At 42.0% G+C, this 21,860-nt stretch overlaps 2 protein-coding genes across 2 annotated transcripts; both read right to left on the reverse strand.

Annotated features, from left to right (window-relative positions):
• Positions 1-1,893: 1,893 nt before the first annotated feature.
• igf2b (insulin-like growth factor 2b) lies at positions 1,894-9,950 on the reverse strand. The gene is made up of 4 exons (XM_039809058.1): positions 9,745-9,950; positions 8,646-8,796; positions 6,833-7,014; positions 1,894-5,403 (listed from the first exon to the last, which is right to left on the reverse strand). The coding sequence occupies exons 1-4, from the start codon at positions 9,817-9,819 to the stop codon at positions 5,167-5,169; spliced, it is 645 nt and encodes a 214-aa protein (XP_039664992.1). The 5' UTR covers positions 9,820-9,950; the 3' UTR covers positions 1,894-5,166.
• A 1,861-nt stretch (positions 9,951-11,811) lies between these two features.
• Positions 11,812-19,240, reverse strand: th (tyrosine hydroxylase). The gene is made up of 13 exons (XM_039807445.1): positions 19,035-19,240; positions 18,353-18,553; positions 17,291-17,465; positions 17,078-17,166; positions 16,895-16,962; positions 16,749-16,799; positions 15,912-16,057; positions 15,647-15,782; positions 14,902-14,971; positions 14,765-14,821; positions 13,514-13,609; positions 13,248-13,381; positions 11,812-12,670 (listed from the first exon to the last, which is right to left on the reverse strand). The coding sequence occupies exons 1-13, from the start codon at positions 19,116-19,118 to the stop codon at positions 12,511-12,513; spliced, it is 1,467 nt and encodes a 488-aa protein (XP_039663379.1). The 5' UTR covers positions 19,119-19,240; the 3' UTR covers positions 11,812-12,510.
• Between the last annotated feature and the right edge of the window lie 2,620 nt (positions 19,241-21,860).

Below are 21,860 nucleotides of genomic sequence, written 5' to 3' on the forward strand. Positions count from 1 at the left end.
ACTTTTACTTAAGTAAAGGATCTGAATACTTCTTCCACCACTGGTAACAAGAGATGAAAATATGTGAACATTTGCAAGTGTTTGCATGCAAGTTCAGTATGTGGATGATTGTGTATATATCTATTATATATTTGAAAGGTGGTGATGGCGCAGTGGATATTACACGTACCTTTGGAGTGAGAGATACGGGTTCAATTCCCACTGCGATACATCAACCAATGTGTCCCTGAGCAAGACACTTAACCCCAAGTTGCTCCAGAGGCGTGTGACCTCTGACGTATATAGCAATTGTAAGTTGCTTTGGATAAAAGCGTCAGCTAAATGTCATGTAATGAAAGCATGCACTTCCAGTTGAGTGTTTTCCCCTCATTTTGCAGGGTGACAAACTTCTTAGTAGGGCAATAAGGTTTCATGAGACAGGAAAAGGTGATTTAATTGGGTGATTTATGACCATAAAACACAGAACACAAGCCCCTTTACTATGATAGCCAACTATCTTCTCCGCTTTCCCAGAAGCAACACATGTGTATCTCATCACTGTAAGGCAGAACGTTGCACTCAAGCCAAAGAAAAAGAGATTTCTGACTCTCCTGGTTGTAAAGTTCAAACTCTTTGATGCCAACCTATAACAGAACAGAGAGCTACAGTAGCAACTCTGCTGCACCAAGATAACCCCAGTGCCTGAAACTGTTCCATTCTGGGAACAAAGATCCTGTACCGTAAATCTGCCCGGTAACAGACATCCCATGGGTGGGTATGGGCATGCATGTCAACAATGAAAGGTTGTGCCATTTTCAGAACATGCATGTGTTAATTTGAGACATGTTGGTTACTAAACTTAGCCACTGAAGTGGAGCTTGCTCCAGTAGTTAGCAAGCCGCTGGAGGATGGAGGGATGGATGTACGGATGGGTGTGTCAGAGGCAGTGAGAACAGGTCGGGTTTAGTGTGGCATGCAGCAGAGGAAATACTGGGGAGTTGTGGCCAGCCTGCTTGCCACTCTGTGAGTGCCGATTTCTACTTTGGCACACTTTGCCCTTTTACAGAGCAGGAGACAGACAGACAGAGGCTACATCCACACAAAGACATTTTTGTTTAAAAACGGATATCTTTTGCTACTATTACGTCTGGTGTCCACACTACTCCAGCGTTTCCACACCCCTAAAACTAAGACATTTTGAAACACTGCTGACCACGTGCGACTTTGAAAACTACGGGGTTGCGTTGTAGTCTGGATGGGGAGAAACGGAGACCTTTGAAAACGAGTCTTATCGGTTAGGTAGGCTTACACATCTTGGCGTCGGTCCAAGCACATAAATCCCTGGTCTTATTTTTCACCATTGTTGTTCTTTCTACAAAGTATTTTCTGTATTTTCAACTTATACATCCATGGTTTTCAACTGGAGAGTAACGTCAGACAATCTGCTTCCTGTTTAAAGCAGCTAGTTCATGCCCAATGTATGTGAATGGCCACGTGATTTGCCTTGTCAGGCGTGTTAATATGGACGGAGATCATTTTTGATACGGAGCCTAAACGCTTGTGTGGACGGAGATTGTTTTTGTTTCAAAATGAAAACGTAGTGGTGTTGATGTGGCCAGAGACAATCATGGACTGAGGCAGAGGGGGAGAGAAAAGAGATGGGGAAGGGGGAAGGGGGAAGGGGGAAGGGGGAAAGGGGAGGGGTGGGTGAGAGGAAGAGTGAGGGTGCTAAGAGCAGCTGGTGATCCTCTGCAAGGCTTTAAGATGTAATAAATAATTTACAGGGTACATAAGGTTTAATTGATATAAAAAGATTTCAAAAATGGCTCTCAAGCTCAACACAACGAAAGCGTAAACAAACATGCCCGAGACAGGCAAGTACACTGAACAAAGCAGTAACTCTTTTAGACATTGTATGTTTGATAAAATGTTTTTTTTTATTGATATTAAAAATGAAAGTACATGAATTGTGCATTTCGGACGTTCTAGCGTGCAGAGGTTAAATCAATAAAATACACACAGGCTGAGTGAGCTACTGACACAGAAAAAGTTGCCATTGCTCGGCAAGGTATCTCTTCATATTCAGCGAAAAGAAGTGGTTGTCTTTCACGCCATTCATAAGAACACTAGAGTAGCCTGTTTGAACATTACAATAGTGAATGAATGCAGTCCTAGCAGGAAAATATTGAATAAAATAGAAAATATAATAATAATTTTATCAATAATAATAATAATATAATAATAATTGCACTGCCTGCTTTGTTGCACAACTGAAGTAGAATATAATTAGAGACAGGACGCAGCCTTGATAATTGAGATCTCTCTGACAGAAGATATAACGTATTGGCTTGACTCTTCACTACAGTCGGGCGAGTATCCATTAAGTCTCCATTTCATGGGTGACGCATGACACAGTGGAGGAGGAAACTATAATGTGGCACAGAATGACCTTGTTTCTGACATGGGCTTCAGTGGTTTTGTCACAAAGAGCTGTATCATTGTGGCCAGGTATGGGCAACAACCTCAGCTGCCTTTCCACAACAGGATTAGCACTGACACCCTGCCCTTCTCCCTTGGAGAGCACAGATTTTTTTTTTTTCCTGAGTGCTTCAGAAATGGTTTTAGCGTGATAGCCCTTCATCAAATGCATTATGGATAGATGACTGGAAGATTGTTGAGGGGTGAATGGCAGGCTAGCAACCCCCCACCTCCTTGCCATGCGAATGCAGATACATACTGTTGATGCATAAGATCAGGGGCATTGTCTTTTACAAACAGAGAAGAAAGGGCAGACAGACAGACAGATAGATAGTGAGGTGTTGAGCGATGATAAGCTCTCCTTAATAGACAATGACCTTTGAAGGTTACTAGCATCATAGCAACATCATTACCTCCAATTAAGGCATCGACACAATGACTTGTGAAAGTCACATTTAAGCTAAACCCTAAAATCTACAACTGACCGGACAGTTATGGCCTCATGACCCAAACCAATGCGCGACAACATCAGTGGCACTGGCACACAGGCATGCTCCTTAGAAGATCATAGAACACCATGCACAATTCCAAAGACATGGTTTAATGAAGGATGATCATTCTCCTGCCATCAATACTAAAGTGGCTTCAAAACATAGTGGGTTTGAGTACAATCACTGTTGAACAGTTATTTTTCCAAGAATAAAGTCACTCCTTGATGCTTTTCTTTTCACAGATAACCCCTGACAGGCTTCTGGAAATCCATGCAGACCAACGTATTCAGAGTATGTGCCTATTTCTGTGACATAACATGCCTAAGCAATCCAGGCTATGCTGCTGTTAAAATATTAATTTAAAGTAACTATGGCAAACGAAAAAAGAAAAAAAAGACATTATTTTTGGTACAAAGCATCTACAAAAAGCCTTACAACTCCAATTGGAAAACAGAGATCATACAAAATAAATCCGTCAGTTGAGCATCAGTGCTACGTATATTATTTGGACCAATTTTTCAAATATATTTTATAACAAAATAAATAATGCCTTTATACAGTGCCCTTATTTGTATTTCAACAAACAAACAAAAAAGCTTGGCGGCTCATTACGCAAGATACAGCTCAGACTAAAGGAAAATAACACAACGTCCCTGGAAACTAATTATATATCTATATATATATATAGAGATGTATATATATATATATATTCAAGTATTTGTTTTCAGGCAAAAGCATGTGAATACTACTGATATACAATAACAATAAAATGTTAGTTGACATTATTGCTGTTTTTTTCCCTTTGAATTGAAATTTTGTGCCATTAGAACTGTAAAATAACATCACAACAATAACCATGGAAACAAAAATAAAAGCCTAACTTGGAAAAACAGGAATGTCACGGTACCAGAAACTGACGGGGTTTTCCTTTTTTTCATTGAAACATTGATATGAAAAGAAAACAGAAAAAAAAGACAAAATAAAATATAATCATCATTATCCCACTTGCTCTTTGTCCATGCCATGTTACTTCCTGTCAGAGCAGTCTGCAAAGCCATAGCAAACAGGAAGTCCCAGAACTGTAGTACTGTCTCAATCCAGGCGGTCCACGGTGTCCCATATTTGTCCTCACACTGCTCCCTGTGTCTGGCAGGGACAGGAAGAACAGGGACTGGGTCTCAGGTCCCCCTTGCCGCTAATGCTGGCAAGCTATTGATGAGCAGCCGCTAGCACTCGCTGTGAGCCTAGATGCCGACACAGCCCATATTTTTCTCAGTGACACTTCCCCCTTTACATTGCCACTGCCAGGAGCTCCCCCATATCCTTTATCTTCCTTTTTTCAAAAGTCACACTTTCCTTAAAACGGAAAGTTTTAATATTCATTCAAAGAAAAAACGTGCTTTTCAACCTCTTCTTTGAGTCCATTCCCAAAGCTAGCACCATGACATTTTTTTAAGCTACACGTTCATTGTTCATAAAAAAATAGTGCCATTTTTTTCTTTACTTTGACGTAATCCGTGGCAATGTGCAATTTTGCAGACTCTTTTCTGCTTTTTGTTTGTGATCAAAAGGTGCTGGAACAGGAATCTAATTTTACAAAATAATTCCTTACAGTGTGGAAGTCCCTTTATAGGTAAAGGTGCAAACTAATAAGAAAAAGAACTAACAGAGATTTTCTTTTTGCCTCAGGAAAAATGATGTGGAATGGATTATTTCATGCAAGCTGCTCTTCACTTTCAGTTGTCTTCCAAAAGGACAAAAAAAAAACATTCCGCTGGGTGTCCTCTTGACACTTGCAAACCACAGATCTCTTTCATCTTCTTTTCTCCCTTCCCTTTTCTCTTTTGCTTAAGGATCCACCTGAATTGCATTCAGCCGAATTGTTAACTTTTTGTTCATCGTTTGTGTTGTGCCTTTGTGTCAGTGACTGAAAAAGAGAGGGAGCTAAAGAGTTCAGACAGGAAGAATGTGAAGGCATGTTTGTGTGCCGGAGGAGGGTGGGTGGGTGGGGTTGAGGGGGGCATAAGAAAAGGGCCAGGGGGTCAAGAAGTAGTGGATGAGAGAAGGGGAGGGGGGGGGGGATTGTTGGTGGGCTCGGACAGGGCAGGGGAGGTCAAAGAGGACTGCCACAGAAATGACGTCAGAGACAAAGCTATAATCCCCTAGTCTTTTTTTTCTCCCTCCAAACTCTTGTCTGTGCAAAGGGCTGGCAGCGGGCTCATTTGTGGTTGACATAGTTGTCCGTGGCGAGCAAGACAGGAGGCAGTTTGCTAGGCAGGCTGATCAGGGGCCTGTGGAAGACTGCCTGCTCCTGGGCTTTGATTTTCTCCGCCTGCCTCCGAAACTTTTTGGCCCTCAGGATGGCGGGGACACCCCTTCGGAGCCGCTGGGCCGCTTTCCTCTGCCACACCTCGTATTTGGAATACTTCACGGTCACATGCTTCCTTGGGACTTCCTATCGTGGCGTGCAGGCCAAAATAGAGGAAAAAGGGAAAAGAGGGAGTCAGTTCATTAGTTGTGATAAGATACTGTTGCAAGTGCTTATTAAAATGGAGGAAAGCCTTGTTTATTTTGCAAAAACATTCAGTCATTGTTGGGCCAGTCAAATGGAAATCAATTGTCATTCTTATAGCGTCGAGCGTCATAACAGACTCGCCTTGCCTCCATCTTGCCCTTGTTTTGGTTTCCTTGACTGAAAGAAGCTGTCAACAAGCGCTTAGTTCAGCCTCTTTAACATACTGTCAAAGGGAAGGGCGGTCACTCGCCTCATATACATACGAGGAGCACGTCGTTGTTCACCCAACGACCTGCTGAACTGACTAACCTCCACAGACCGAGAAAACGCCACATAAACACATTGTCATTTCAAATCTTCCATTCTTACACAGATTGTTAGGTGTTTAGCTGAGCACCACAGATTGAGACAAAATGGGAGTGTTAGCAGCGAAGCTGGAATTTATGCGTGAGTAGCCAGTGCTCCTTCTGAATGGCTTGTTTTGGTCCTGACACTTGAAGTGTGTTTATCCCCCTTCATTCACTCCAGGCCTGCTCAATAGCCTAAGAACAGCTGGCCCTCAGAGCAGGCTGTACCCATCAACTCTCCCTGCCCACACAAACTAGAGACATGTCCCAACGAATTCCCTTACAATTCTCTTCCCTTCTTTTTTTGGCATTTCAGAAAGAGTGTAAATTACTTTCCTCTGGACAGTCACGTATTATTATTTTTCTTTACAGCATCTCATGCCACTGCACCGATACTGATTTTCTAAAACGTTAAAGCAGAAACATTATAAACATCTTCCCAGCCTTGTCTAAAGGAGGGTTGAAGGGATTTGAAGAGACCTGGAAAGCAGCCACAGCTCAGTCTTGTGATCGCAGTGAAAAGACCAGAAACGCTTTGATGATTTCCTTGAATGTTTGTGACATATTTCAGAGAAGCTCTGCTGGCCAGGTCAGGTGTTTTTGACCGCGCAGATCAAAACGCATGCCAGTTTCGGGGAGCTTGCTGTTCCGTGACTAATAATCACACACTCGGTACACACTGTTTTGTTACGGACCAGCAGTCTCTAACATCTCACAGACTTTCTCTCTTTCTCTCACACAAGTCTGTGAGTATGACTCTGCCTTTTTTTGAATATAATGAGCTGTGACCGTCTTGATGTTTTCCCCGATGGTCAGCACTTTGCATGGAAACTAACTGCTTACCAATGACCGTTTTAACCAGATAAACCTGTATTTGCGTGAGTCTTAGTCTGTACACAGTGTCAGGGACATAGGGGTGAGGCTCAGAGGTGAGTGGAGGCGAAGGAGATGGGAGGACAGATAAGAACGAGGATTAAAATAGTTTCCCATACTGGCGTGTTATTGTTGTTGTTGAGATGTACCTGTTTTAATGCGGGCATCACGGGTATGACCTGCAGAGAGGTGGCCGACACGTCCCTTTCGGACTTGGCGGGTTTGGCACAGTACTGCTCCAGCAGGTTGAGGTCACAGCTACGGAAACAACACTCCTCTACGATCCCACGGTTCTGGTTGCGCCGGTTGTTACCCCTGCTGGTTGGCCTACCTGAGGAGAAACACAACAAGGGATGAAGAAAGGCCATGAGGAGGGCGAGGTTAAGGCATGAGAACGCAACACTGGCATCGGTAATTAATCTAGGTTGTTTTTCGCAGGATTACTTCGACAATCATAGCAGTCCATGGAGCAAAGAGGATCAAAGGAAATCTATGACCAATTGCAACAAATCTTTTTGTTTGTAGAGGATAATCTGATTAGGGCTATCGTCCGTTAATGAATGAATACACAAGTAAACACCCAAAAGAGAGCGACGGAGAACGACAGCTAAGCTCTCAGACAGACCTTTGGGTGAGCAAATACATAAAATGGAAACTCTCCTGTGACCTTGTCCTTTGTCAAGTCAGTATAGATAAAGAGGATGAGGAGGGAGAGAGGAGGGGAGGGGCAGAGAGGTAGAGAAAAAACAGGAGAAAATGGATCAGTGCAGAGAGAGGGGGGGGGTTGTGTGAGGGTCAAAAGAGGGAAGGGAGGGAAAGAATGCAAAACAAAAGAGGAAGAGAGTGGAGACATGGGAAAGAAAGGTATCGAAGAACAAGGTGAGGTGGTGGAGGGTTAGCATGTTGGAAGTCCTGCGCCCAAATCTCACGAGAGGAAAGGCTAGATCTGATTGCAGGAGGAGGAACATGAGAGAGAACGAGAGGGCGATCCAGGGGGAGGAGAAGGAGAAGTGAAGGCGGAGGGAGCACGTCTATGTTGGCCTAAATTGGATAATCATCTTTATGATTGGAGAGAAGCTTCTGCGGCAGGAAGCACACAAAGAAACTGCCTGTCAAAGGTGAAAAGCAGAGGGTGGGCCAATATTTCAATGAAAAAAAAATATATATATATATTTTCTCTGCTGCAGCTATACCAGACGAAGGTGAACTCCTGTATGTCACAAACAGAAGCTTATCCATTTGAGGATTAACAACCACCACGATGCATTCACGTAATGCTTTACAGCTATCCCCATCGTCACTACAATGGAAGCAGTAATCAGAAGTGATGTTAATGAGCCGTCCTCTTAACCTGACATCAAAAACAGCCCCCCCACCCTCCGAATCATCAGTGTGGCCTGGGAACATTGGTGCTGAGGTGACTGGTATGCCTCTTGGGGTGCTATTACTTAACTGGTAAACAAGCGGCCCATTGTGTCGCGCTGTGTCGTGTGTGCCTTCACAGCTCGCCGGCCTTTCATATGCAACTAGGGGTATATACGGGCTTTAGGCCGAATGCGCACCCTCAGCAGAGCAGAGCAGCAGCCTGGACGAGGTCTTGAGACACACAGCTGGCTATAATCTCGCTCTCTCTTTTCGCTCTTTCTGACTCTTGGTCAGTGTGTGTGTGTGTGTGTGTGTGTGTGTGTGTGTGTGTGTGTGTGTGTGTGTGTGTGTGTGTGTGTGTGTGTGTGTGTGTGTGTGTCTGTGCGTGCGCGCGTGTGTTGAGTGCGCGAGGAAGAAAAATACCAAACACGCATACCACACAGCCACAGACAGAGCGATAGCCTCAGCTATCCAAACAGATGTGTGCGAATGAACAACCGAGAGACTCAACAGAGGGACATAAAAAAAGAAAAAGAAAAGCGAAACAGCGTTTGTGCGGCACATTGTGTGCAAACATGTGCTGGGATTGAAACCTACTGAAATAGAAGCCTCTGTCTTCACAGACAAACTGCAGCGCATCCACCAGCTCTCCCCCACACAGCGTCTCCGCCGAGGCTATTTCCACAGCGTAGAGCGCGAGGGACAGTGCAAACAGCAGCGCGCGACTGGACGAAGACATCTTCTTGACCTGCAGACAAAAAAAACACACACACACAAACACATAAACACACATTTCAGAATAGAGCACCGGATCAACAAATGCAACCACACATTTTCAAAAGTGATGACAGAAGAAATGTCCGATGACAGCCAGATGTTGCCCTTTCGGTGTGATATAAGAGGATCCACTCTGTTCGCGTTCACGTTTGCATGCATGTAGCCTACAAGACGGAACTTCCAGTGTTAAATACTTCCAATGTTAAATGTTTTTTTCTAGGTAGGCTTTTGAACTACCGGTATGCCTATTGCGAGCGGAAAATGATGCACCCCCCACACACACACACACACACACCCCCAACTGTTATCAGCCGCTGTCACGGTGCTGCACCTGAGAGAAGTGCTTATTCTGGGGGGAAAAAAAGTAGACGGTATCTGTGGCGTTCTCACTCTTACACAACTCCCCAGAAGTTGCAAGACCGGCTGCTCGATAGTTAACGATCTGAAAAGCCAGACTCAGCATATATTTTCCCCTTGCTCACCCTGCGGTGAGCTCACTGACCCTCAGACCTACCGCCCCCTATCTGCCGACAAAAAAGACCAGCTGTTTGCTCCGAGTCCAGTGAACGGCGCACCATCCAGACGAGAGAAGAATAAAATACATCTCAGCTATTTTTCTTCGCCTATCCTAATCAGGTAACCTGTTGCACAAATGCTTCAAAGCTTCAGGCGCACTCCATGTCATCTGTGTATCTTGAACTTTCTCTGTTGCATGCAAATTAAGAGATGTCCGGTTGCTCATATTGCACAAACACACAAAAAAGAAAAAGAAATGATGGGATCAATGCAACGGCTCAGCCCGAGGCAGGTTTCTCACTTCTAAAACCAAGAAAACATGGATATAACCCCGGCAGAGGTCTTGATCAATACCCGCGCAGCACAGCCGGAGAGTATAAAACTATTTGTTCCCTCTGGTTACCTTCATTCTGCTGCTCTCCGTTCTCCGGCAGGTGTGGCAAAGTGAGTGGTGTCCGTGTCTTTGCTGGATCTCCATGTCAGTTGGCAGTAGTCAAAACGTTGGGGGGGGGGTCGGGGAGGGGGGTTATTTGGTTGTAGAGATTGCAGGTGAGTTAATTTCCCAGTTGGTGCGGATATATGAGATGATGTGTGAAGGCTGTCCCAAAGACCAGGCGACAGGCAAAAGTTCTCAGGGAGTAGTATTATATACCCAAACACGCCCCTTACACCCACACCCCACCCCCTCGCTCCTCCTCTTTACGCCTGGCAAAGAAAATAAGAAAGAAAGAAAAAGACGAATTGGTCCAGAGACGGTTTATGGAAAAGTGCTTAAAGGGAGAAAAAGAGAAAGAGAGGCAGAGTCAGAAAATATGGAACAATTCCATAGGCATTTTTCCACGTTTACGCACTGTAACCTACAATCACAATGTTTACACACAGGACAGACTGAACAAGAATAGACGTAATTCCTCCGACTCCTAGAGAAATGTCAATGTCTCCGCCCTGCTGTGATTAAGATTGGCATTCAGAGTGGAAGCAGTGTGGCCAAGGTCTGCGGCTTTCCTCTGACTCAGGTGTATATGGAGTCACCGGGGTCAAGTGTGTCTAAGTGAAGGGTGATTAGTAAGGTTATCCCATACATGAAGGCAGGAGGATGATGCAGCAGCAGCAGCAGCAGCAGCAGCAGGACTGACTGTCAGTCCTTGTCTTGTTGTCTATGGTCTGTTGTCTGTCTATTTGATGAGCTGTATGGTGCAAGATGAATTTCGGAAAGGATCAGTCTATCTACTTTGACTGACTAATGCCCAAGTGTTAAAGCCTGTAGCCACTGTAAATGCTGCATCACATGATGAAATGATGAAGAATGTTATGACGTTGTTTGGCTGCTCACAAATTAAAAAATATATATATATATATATATATATATATATATATATATATATATATATATATATATAATTAAAGTATCAATCACACAGTGTCACAGGACTGTTGAAAGTCTAGCAGGAAAAAAAACTCTTCCAGATGTTGCCCAGGCAGATTAACAACAGACAAAAGTGACTGCATACATTGAGCTGCAGTAAGCTTTTCTTTTCTTTATTAAACTGTGGCTTCCTTTAGAAGTGTGGCTTCTGCTGAAAGTGAGGATCCGGACATGTCTTTAGACTGACACCTAGTGGTCTTGGGAGGGAACCTCCGTTTGTTTTTTCTCAGCTTTCAGCAGGTTGGAAGGCATCAGCTAGCAGGAGGCCAGCTGCCCAATGATCTCACAACCTGACCACCTGGAGCTCTGTCCAGACAAACTCCCCAAGGTTCGTCCTTTAAAAATAAGTCCAACATTGTTCCATTGTCTCAGCAATAATCATAGACGGTACTTTTTTATATTGTCCCAAAAAGCATATGTACAGTAAAGTGGACCCATCCACATCCAAGTCTATTTTGGCATTCATATGTTCATTAGCTTGTTTTTAACTTGTAATAACATTGCAAAATAGCCCATTGTGATTGTAGGCAGGAGGAGAGCATTATGAAGATGTATTACTATGATAGGGTCAATAAGGATTTTAGTGTCGGAGAGGTAGGCCCACACCTTGCTGGACTGCTCCCTCTTGTGGCAGACAAATGTCAACTAGAATGAAGAATAACAAATAAGACAACGCTCTCAACTCACATAGAAACTATGAAGACTGGGTGCTGGATCCTTAATGAAGATAATAGTTTGTAAAGGCAATTAGGACAGTACTCCACTTAATAATTTTTAGTGCCACAATAAAAATAATGTGTCAATAAAACGTGTTAATTGGAGTGCTGTCCTAATTGCCCTCATAAATTATTATGAATCCAAACATCATTAAATGTGAGTCTGTAGGATTTCTTTCCATTTGGTCAGACATGAGATGAACAGATAATAATGAAATATATGTGCATGTACGTAATACGTATATACAGTATATCTATATATATCTATATATTTCTCAAGAGTTTCAGGACCAAATCCTTTATGAAATATTGAAAGATGACAGCCACATTTTAATTTGCAATTCTTTATTGTTTGATGGATTCGTTTAACTCAAGCCACAATCAACAGTACATTACATGGAAAGTGTGTGATATTCATTTTATTATGTGTATTCACTGCAAGACAAAAAAGAGCATAAAAACAATAAATCAGCAAATTTAGAGGTAATAATCAAAAACTGAATTCACATATCTGGAAAATAAAGCCTTTAACACAGCAGAGAGATATCTTTAATCTAATTAAAATAAATGGTTTAAATATACCCTTCAATATTTCTTTTAACATTGTGTTTTTTTGGGATTTTAAAATAATTATACCATACCCATTTAGTTTTATTTTATACATTCATTACCACAGGTCCCTTTTGATTTTGGTTCAGAATTTGACAACAACACACTTTGCTTTAAAAACATGAACGGTCTGTAAAACCTTATCATTTCACAAATGGATCCATACCCAGCGAGGCATTTAAACATCTTTGGAAACTTTGCCTGCAATGCGCTGTGTATTGAGGTTTTAATGGTTGCAACCTTGTCGGCCAACCAGCCAGCGACAGCAAGCAATGACTCATCAGAAACAGCATCATACTGGAGGTACAGCACAGAAAGATGATCACATCGGTCTCGATCGCACGTCGGACGACTCAGAGCGCAGCGGAGAGGAAGCGGACAACAGCGGGGGGGGGGGGGTCGCAGACTGGGGGCATTATCAGGACAAAACACTGAGGGCATCTGTCAGCATCTTGAGCTCGTCCTTCACACCCTCCAGGCCTCCTTGGATCTTCAGCGGGTTGTCCAGCACCTCCACGCTGCTGGTGTACGGATCAAACCTCACAGAGAAGGGACGCTTGATGCCAGCCACGTACCTCCTTGTCAGAGATAATAAAACCAAAAAGTAAGCCCTAAGAAGTCAAAGGTGAGGTCGGCTTTGAGCTATTCATGAATATATGCATTACAGCTGCCCTGTCTGAGAATTCCAAGCCAAATACGTTCCTTCCCCCTGTTGTTTATGCATATATACACTTAATAAAGATCGGAATATTCTGCATGTATCAGCACCGCATAGAAAGTCTGTTTCATACCTTGCTTCTACAAACCCAAAGCTTTTTTTTGTTGTTGTTTTCTACTAGAGACCAAATGCTTTCAAAACACTCACTAAAGCTAATTGTTATGCAGGGCAACATTTGAACTGCTTGCCAAATACAACTCCAGCGTTTTGCCTTGGTAAGAAAGACTACATTAGTAACAGCTGTCTTCTGGCTGCTATGGCTGACCTATAAAAGTTTGTGGCCTCCGGGGTTGGCTGGTTGTTCTCTGACCTTAGAACATGTCCTTACATAACCCCCTTTCTCTCTCTGTTTTTTGTGCGTTTTAACTCTTCTCTCTGTCTCTGTATGTTCTTGTGTATTTGCATGTCCAAACAAGAACGCTTGTGTGGTTCAATACCTGAATTTCTCCTTGGCATCTGAAAAACTCTCAGAAACAAAGTAGACGGGCTGGTACGTCTGGTCTTGATAGCTCTGCACTGCTGCAGCCTCTGGTTCAAACTCCCTCGTCTCCGGTTCATCAGACAGCGAGTGCTGGATTAAAAGTAAAAGATGGAGAATTAGCTGACAGCTCGGTTGGCTGTGATTGTAGCATTTTTTTTTTTTCATTCAGGGAAAGATTTCAACTTCATGCAGAAAAGCAGAGAACGCATGCTTGGAACGCACCACAAGCTCTCCATAAGAGGAGAGCAGTCCAGCTCCATAAGCCTTCACCTCACCGTTCTGTTTACATAAGCCATACTCCACAGTGAACCAGTACAGCTGATGGGAGGGAAAAAAAACAAAACATAAAGAGAGTGACTGAGAGTTGACAATGAATTTATATTTTATTTGTCAAATTTTAGATAAAGGACTATAAGGTTAAGGTTAAAAAAGACTGTTAAAAAATGACCAGGGTGGGATTTGGGGGAGGTGGGGTCAGAAAAGGGGGAGTGTGTATTTTTTTTCTTTTGGCTGAAGGGAGGGTAGTCTGATAGTAGGGGCCTTTCATTTATTCTTGACCCATGTTTATATTTTATTAGATTTCTTGTGAGATTTACCGAAAAACAGAAGACTGAATGGTTCAATTAAAATATTACATCCAGAAGATGCCTTTTGTGTGTGCCATGGACCATAAAGGTGGGTTTTGTCGTATGAAGAGGACAAAGCATGTCTCTATATCTGTGATTTTTTTTTTTACAGTTCATTTAATCATCTAGTAGCTGGTAGAGCCATAATTTCAGTTTTAAGAAACAGTAGCAGACATTTTCTCTCTAAAGGGTGCACCACTTTTTCACAAGCCAACTAAAATAAAGAGCAGCAGGAATGCTTGGTAACAGAACGCCCCAGTTGTTACGTTTTTCATAATTTTAATCATATTTCCACTTCTAAACTGCAATTATGTAAGGGATAATGTAGATCGAGCAGGCCATTATTGCAAATTAAAGCCCAAAAGGGGGATACAAGACGCCGCGCGCTGGCTCTACATTATCCCGCTTATTACACAGCTAGTTAGTAAAAAATCTATAATTTCACACAAAATATTGACTTTTAAATGAGTTTATTGATTTTATAATGGTCCTCCAGAGTCTATGATCAGAACGGCTTCCATAGCGATGATCTGTTATTCATAGCAGCGGTCTGCTAATAAGAAATAACAGACTATAAAATGCAATAATTGACCAATCAGAATCGAGTGTTGAACAAAGCTGTGTAATAATTAATAATAAATTATTATATTACACTTGATGTCGGGCCTGAGTTGGGATATATTGTTCTAATTTTATTCTATGTCAAGGGGAGGGTTTACTTCAAAGCAAATATTAATAACACTGGGGAGGGTAAAAAAAACAAACATAAGGTTTAGCCCCTCTCTCCACCTCAATCATTTTCGTACAGTCCCTAACTACTGTTGGTGTTGGAGGACTAGAGTCTTACTGTGGACAGTTTCTCAATGTCTTCATCTGAAGCTCCAAGTGATGCCAGACCAAGGCTCTGGAACAAATAATCAATAGTTACCAAAACATAAAAACATAGCATGGAAAATAAGCGTGCAGGGCCGTCCTCCCACTCACCTGTGAAAACTGGGCAAAAGTGCGGTCGGCCAGCATGGGGACGTGGCCCAGCAGTTCATGGACACAGTCACTGAAGAGAAAGAGAACGACAGATTCAACTGGAACCATTCAAATTAAAATAAAAAAAAACCTACTCAGATAAATTTAACTAAATACAGACTTTAAGATCCCAAACTGGCAATTCAATCTGGTTGCATTACAAAACAATGGTTACAGAGTGAAAAACAAATCTGTGCAAACATGAGAAGTGAAGACAGAAGTTCAGTTTCGGTCCAGATTTTTTTCCCTCAAAAAGTGAGGTTATTTAAACTGAAAGAACTGGAAGATAAATATAACTACTTATAAGGTAAATAGGAGAGCTTTTTCATTGAAATTCTAATCTATTTTGATCTACTTGATTACTTATCACTAACTAGTTGTTTCATTTTGTGTGCTTTATATTTCAGCTTTTTTTTTCCACAAGTCCATCACTTTGTTTGTGTGCATGCTTTGGCAACATGTTTTTGATCAAAATGACATTCCAATGAAGTTTCATTAAACTGGATTAAGAGACAGAGTGAGAAGAGAGCCAAGGAACAACACTGGAGATTGAAGGATGGGAGGTTTATGGAGGTTCAGGCAACATTATGCTGAGACATTGAATGCACCTAGATTATGGTGGCAAGGGCCGAAATGTGACGCTACACAACTGACTGATGGGATTTGATGCAATGAGCAAAGCAAGCGGAGTCACAGTTGTACTCACGGCTCCGGGGAGTGCATAGGGGAGGAGGAGTGTCGGATGTACTGGGTGCACTGGAACACCCGGAATGCCAAACTGGCCAGGAAATCTCTAGCTGAGAGCAGACCTGCCACTGGACGCAGCAGGAACCCTGTACGCTCTGTGCGTGCATGTGCGTGTGTGTGTTCAGGAGGTGGTAGATAAGGAGAGAGAGACAGAATCAAACCCTAGGGCTGATGGAAAGTGTAATCATTAATCATTTGTTCATTTTTTCTTCTCCCGTTTTTACCTTTAAGGAAGCATGACACGTCTTCCAACTGGGGAATGTTGTCTGGACTGTACCCACAATGCCTTTCCAGCAGACAGAGGGCCTCGAGGTATTCACTGCAGGCATGGGTGATGTACAAGTCCCTCAGAGTTGAGTAGACTTCCCTCCTAATTAGGGATAGAATTACAGTACATAATAATTAAGAAAAAAAAAAGCTTCTCAAGCATAAACCAATATTAAAAACCTTGTTTTAGGTATCTTAACAATGAATGAGCATAAAATCCACTGTAGAGTTCATTCATAAGTTGTTGCAATGTGACTTCTATTCTCCTGTTCAGTCAGTTGTATTTAAATGTGGCTTATCTTTATTTTCTATTTAATTGTCTTGTTTTATATTGTGTCTAAATGCCTTTCAAGTATTTTAAGACTTCTTGTTGAAAGTTGCTTTCCAAATACCTTTCTACCTGGTATTTCATAGAGTCGTAAATCTTCAGAGATGACTTTTCTTCTGGCTCAAACTGTCCAAGCCAAATGAACAACACCCATTGACATGTAAATTATTCCTGTTACGTCATGTGTTCCCAGCTCCCTGATAAATGTTGTGTTCAGACAAGCTCAAGCTGTCACAACTAGACTGCTTTGATAGTGCCCTCCATCTGTAACTAATTCATCAAAAATACCCATGAAAGACAAATCAACATGAAACTGACTCAGCGGATGGTGAGTGGACACAAAGATGCTCTGATATTGAAACATCAGGAAGGTCAAACTGTTTTTTTGAAGAAAAAAACCCCACTTTGAATTCAGTGTAAATTTCACATCATGTATTGAGTGCATTTTAAATGAGCATGCTCTTACCATGTGCCAATCTCCTCCTCTGTGTATTCCACTCTGGCAATCGGCTGCCCACTGAGGACAAACATATAGATGCATCAGAAACAATCAAGTATTAGGTTTTTTTTTCTTATGTCTGTGCAGCATTCAGGCAAAAGACTGTATCTCACTGTCTGTATCTGAAAGCGATGTCTCCAATCATTTTCCTCCTCTGTCTGTAAGCAGGGTCTGTGTAGCCCTGTTTAAATCAAATATATCAAACGCTGATCGCATTTTCTGTGTCATGACATATTGGTCCAACAACATAAGCAGAGCCTAACCATTCTGCTCATACTGGAAAAGTGGTTACTTACAGGATGGTCTTGATCCAAGTCTGGATCAAATTTTGTGACCAGATGATGACATCTATCCAAATCTGCTATTTTCTTTGGGAACCAATGAACTGGTACAGAAAAGGAAACAGATGCAGATACATTAAGTTTACTGCTGATTTTGTGATTACTTTAAACTTTCAATATTGAATGTGTTTCGAATGTTGTTTTGTAAAAGCAGCAAAAGGGAGTTACATTTGACTTCTTTGGTGGTTTTGACATCCTCTGCATTCCTCTTGATGGAGCTGATAAGAGTACTGACATCTGAGAGGTGCACCTCACAGCGAACAAAGTACTCCAGGCCTTCCAGGGTGTCCTTTAGCTTCTGGCACGGTCGCGTCTCCAAATGTTGAATCTTAGCTTCAAATGTCTGAAACACAGTCAACACACTGAAATGTAACTCCTGCAGCAGTAGTACTGGATTACATTCACAGCATGACCAAGATGGGATGCAATCATGCAACACAGTATTTGAGACGAATATAACCTGCGGAACCTTCTTTTGAAGTCTGATGTAAAATGTGCATGGATGACAAGGAAAAAAAATGCCCAATTAGCAAGCTTAACACTTAAAAAAACACTGTTGTACATGTAACACTTGAAGCAGTACAAAATGCTCAATTTGGCTATGCTTCCTAATATAGTCACCACCCCCGGCCCCAGGTTGTCAAATGCTTTGAGCTTTAGAAGTCATTATCTCTAATAGATGATCAGGATTTCACTGTCCAGAAAATGAGATGCACTTGTCTACAATATATTTGTTAGTAAATGACACAGCATATGGGATATAATGTGTCTCCAAGCATGTTTAAATCTTCCCAAACCTTTTTGTGGTAACATTTCTAATAAGGGTTTTAAAGGAGAATCCCTTTGACTAATTACCTCATGGCTCCAGACGATCTGAACCAAAATCAACTTAAGTTATTGTTAACATTTATGACTTGATGGCTAGTGAGAAACCCATGAGCTTAATAATATATGAATTTATAACTGCATTCTTTCCAAGTAGACAGAAATAACTAACCAGTTGGAACCCATAGCAGCCCAAAAATATGTATCATCATCATTTGTATTTTTTTTTTTTTTTTTAACAAATTATCTATTACGCTTTAGTAAATTACTTATAAACCATTAATGAATTCACGAGTTATAACTTATAGCGTGCCTTGTTGTGTGGTGCCCCATACCCCTTTTGGCCAAATTTGTATCTCTCAGATACGCAAATACATCATTGTAATATAAGTACTATTGCGATACCTCGAAAACCTTGAGTGTCCGCGACAGTGCAGGTGTCTTGGAGCTTCTTAAAGTGAAGAAGAGGTTGAGCAGCGCTTTTCCGTTGTCCTCCTCAAACACGATCTGCTCACTGGCCTCTGCAGCCTCTGCCGCTGCAGCGGCGGCTTCCCTATCCTTGCGCGCGTCCTCGATCAAGCTTTGCCGTCTACCGAGAAACCTTGACTGTTCCAAAAGAAAACATAAACAAAGAATTGCACTGTATATGTACTGCATGTGTTTTTACTGTTTTGTTTCAACTGTCAGAGCACACAGACACACCAACAGAGCGGGGGAACTGCTGGGATTTTCTTACTATTTGGATATCTCTTTGGATATTTGATGGGAGCGCCAATTATCTCCAAATGCGCATTAGAACAGAAATGCAGTAAACCTACGACACAGCTAAGACTAAGTAGCTGCCACAGCGAACATTTCAGCTGATATTAGCTGTCAATTGCTGCATGTTTTTTTTTCTATGGAGGGCATCAGGTATCGCCGCTGCGTAATAGTCACCTCGCCAAGCACTCTGCGCGCAATACATTGGTGGTCCTCTGGATTTCATTTAGACATATCACTAGAAACACAATTACAGGTTGTTGATTATAATTGAACATTAAAAAGAAAAGCTAAATAAGAAAACGTGGCTATTTCTGATATTTCTTACCGTGATGGAGTCAGACCTCTCCAGCTCTGATGCTGCTCTGCGGATGCTCTTTGTGGAGGACGTGGAGCTGCTTGAAAGGGGCATCTTCAGGCACAGAAGTCTTCTGTGTTTTGCGTGTCCAAGTGCGACTTTAAGTGGCAGTGTAGTTGTGGCGCTCTCTAGACCTCTCAGGCTGTGCTGTGCGCCCAGAGCTTTTCCTTTTTTTCATACAGGTTCCCTCTTTTTATGGGGTCATTTGTTTGCAGTTTCTGACGTCAAACACGCTAATCCCGCTGAAATCAATCATTGCTCAGAATCTGAAACCGGACACATCCCAACCTGGAGCCATCTATATTCAGTTAATATGACATTTTGTAAAATCTACACGAGCATTTTCCTCATGTTTGGCACTTTTTCAAAAAAAATACAATGAGTGTTGAATTTACAACAACATCAAACACAAGTTATATTCAAATTTTTACTTATGATTTATGTTTTATTTTGATAAACAATTAAGTTTCATGATACGGTTTGGCATCTGTCTAAAACCCCAATATAAAACCACCAGCTGGATACCCTAGTCAACTAACAATTTATTAATCGAGGAATCTCTGTGCGTGTGTGTGTGTGTGTGTGTGTGTGTGTGTGTGTGTGTGTGTGTGTGTGTGTGTGTGTGTGTGTGTCTCCCACATGCGCAGTATAACAGCGGGCGCTGGGAGTTGCTACATCTCTAGAAGGCTCTAATTCGTTAATTCGCTCTAAAGGCGTTAATACTACTCTTTACCGTTGTCGCTCTTCATAATATGTAAATTTACAGCGCCATGGTTGAGCTGCTGCTCTGCCAGACCTACGTCCCATACAGACAGCCTTTTGCAAAGGCTACCGAAAAAGTGATCATCTGCCTAAACTGATTGCTGTCTACAGGGTTGGGTAGTAACGGATTACATGTAATCTGGATTACATAATCAGATTACAAAAATCAAGTAACTATAATCAGCCCAGATTACAAGAAAAAAATGTGTAATCAGATTACAGTTGCATTGTTGAGGATTACCTGATTACATTTTATCATGCAAACAATGCAACTTTTTTTTATGATAGCCTAACTATGTTTTAATTTGACAAGCAGTTCATTCGTTTGTGTAGATGTCACTATCATCCAATTGCCTGTGTAGTTTCTTGACATGAAAAAGGTTCTAATCAAAACTCAAGATGGAGGAGCCGTCGCCGTCGAAAGACAGACCCATTTCAGTTGGGAAAAATGTGTTGACTAGTCGACAATATCGCCACAACTTCGATTTAAAGACAGTGGAAAATAATAATGTGTTTTTTGTGTGCAAGTTGTGCAAACCAAAAGTTAATGTTAACTAACTAACTCTCCCAGACGGGTGGACTTGGACTTAGTCGGCTGATTGTTAACTGTTAATAAGCGGTTAACACGGGCGGGCTATCGATCAGGAAAAAAAAATCCAAATATGCATCCCTATTAGGATAAATAGATGTAATATTTTACTCAAACATAAAGTCCTGTTGGAAAGAACGTGTTGTTTGGCCCTGAACCCCAAGTAGTTGCGTGAAGTCACTACCTTAATAAATCAAAAAGCAAAACGCTATGAATCTGAACAAATTTAGGTATTGCCCTTCTCCAGCTGACCATCCCCAAAATGCACCAGAATACAGGAAATCACATATACCAAATTCAAAATGTTCCCCCCCTCACCGTTTGCACCCACTTTTGCACAATAGAGTAGGGGAGTGTCCTTATGCATCTGTGCCCAGGGGGACAGTAGTTCATAATCCATCACTGTATTGATACATAACCTCACTGTATTCATTTATAATGTAACATTATAGCGGGACATTTGTGTCAATAATCGTCAAGCACAGGTGACTCCGCGTGGTGCGAGGGGGGCCCCCAAATCAAATTCTGCTTAGGGCCCCCAAAAGGCTCGGCCGGCGCTGGGGGGAGGGGACAGGATTGGGAGGAGGGAGGGGCGAGCTAGCCTCCGTTTTGTTTGAAAATACTTTGAAGTCAACAAGAAGTAACGTCACCCAACATCGCTTAGTGCACCTTTAATGAGAGCAAAACGATTTCTTAGATGTAATGAAATAATAAAGAGAAAAATAAAACGAAAATTCATTAATCAATTCTGTGGCGGTGTCTTTAACTTAAGGTGCATATTTATTGAAGTGATCTAAGAGTAATGCTAAAGTAATCAGATTACGTTACATGTTTTGGGTAATCCAACTGATTACGTTACTGATTACAAATATTGCCATGTAATTTGTAGTCAGTAATGGATTACATTTCAAAGTAATCTGACCCAACCCTGGCTGTCTACCCTACATGCAAATGATGAAATTAATCGTACACAAACACGTTAGATCAACCCCCAGGCTCTTGGGCTCTCCAACGTTGTTTTGGTGCAGCGGTTGCACAAATTTCTCTGGCCGTTCGGCGTGCTGTAGCGGCTGCCCCAGGAGGCTGAGCCGGGCTCCCTGTGCGCCACATCGCTCCCTGGATGTGTGACGGCTTGATGTATAAAAAGGAAAACGCAGAATCTCTAGATGAGTCGCAGCCGCGCCTGATTGAACTTATAGTTAGATAAAGTTGTGGGACAATTAACCAAATACTGGGAGCCAAGCAATCGGCCCGTTCCAAACAGGCACTTCAAACGGGCCTGGACTAGTTACTAAAATTCCAGGGAGGGCAAAGAAATGAAAAATACCATAATTTAGGTATTATTACGTCTCCATCCTAAAAGCAAAAATTCTAACATTTCAATGTAAAAGACACCTACAGAACTTAGCCTGATGTCTTTTATTATAGTGAGTTGTTTCAGTTTG

This window comes from Perca fluviatilis, chromosome 8 (assembly GCF_010015445.1).
Source record: "Perca fluviatilis chromosome 8, GENO_Pfluv_1.0, whole genome shotgun sequence".
NCBI classification, from domain to species: Eukaryota; Metazoa; Chordata; class Actinopteri; order Perciformes; family Percidae; genus Perca; species Perca fluviatilis.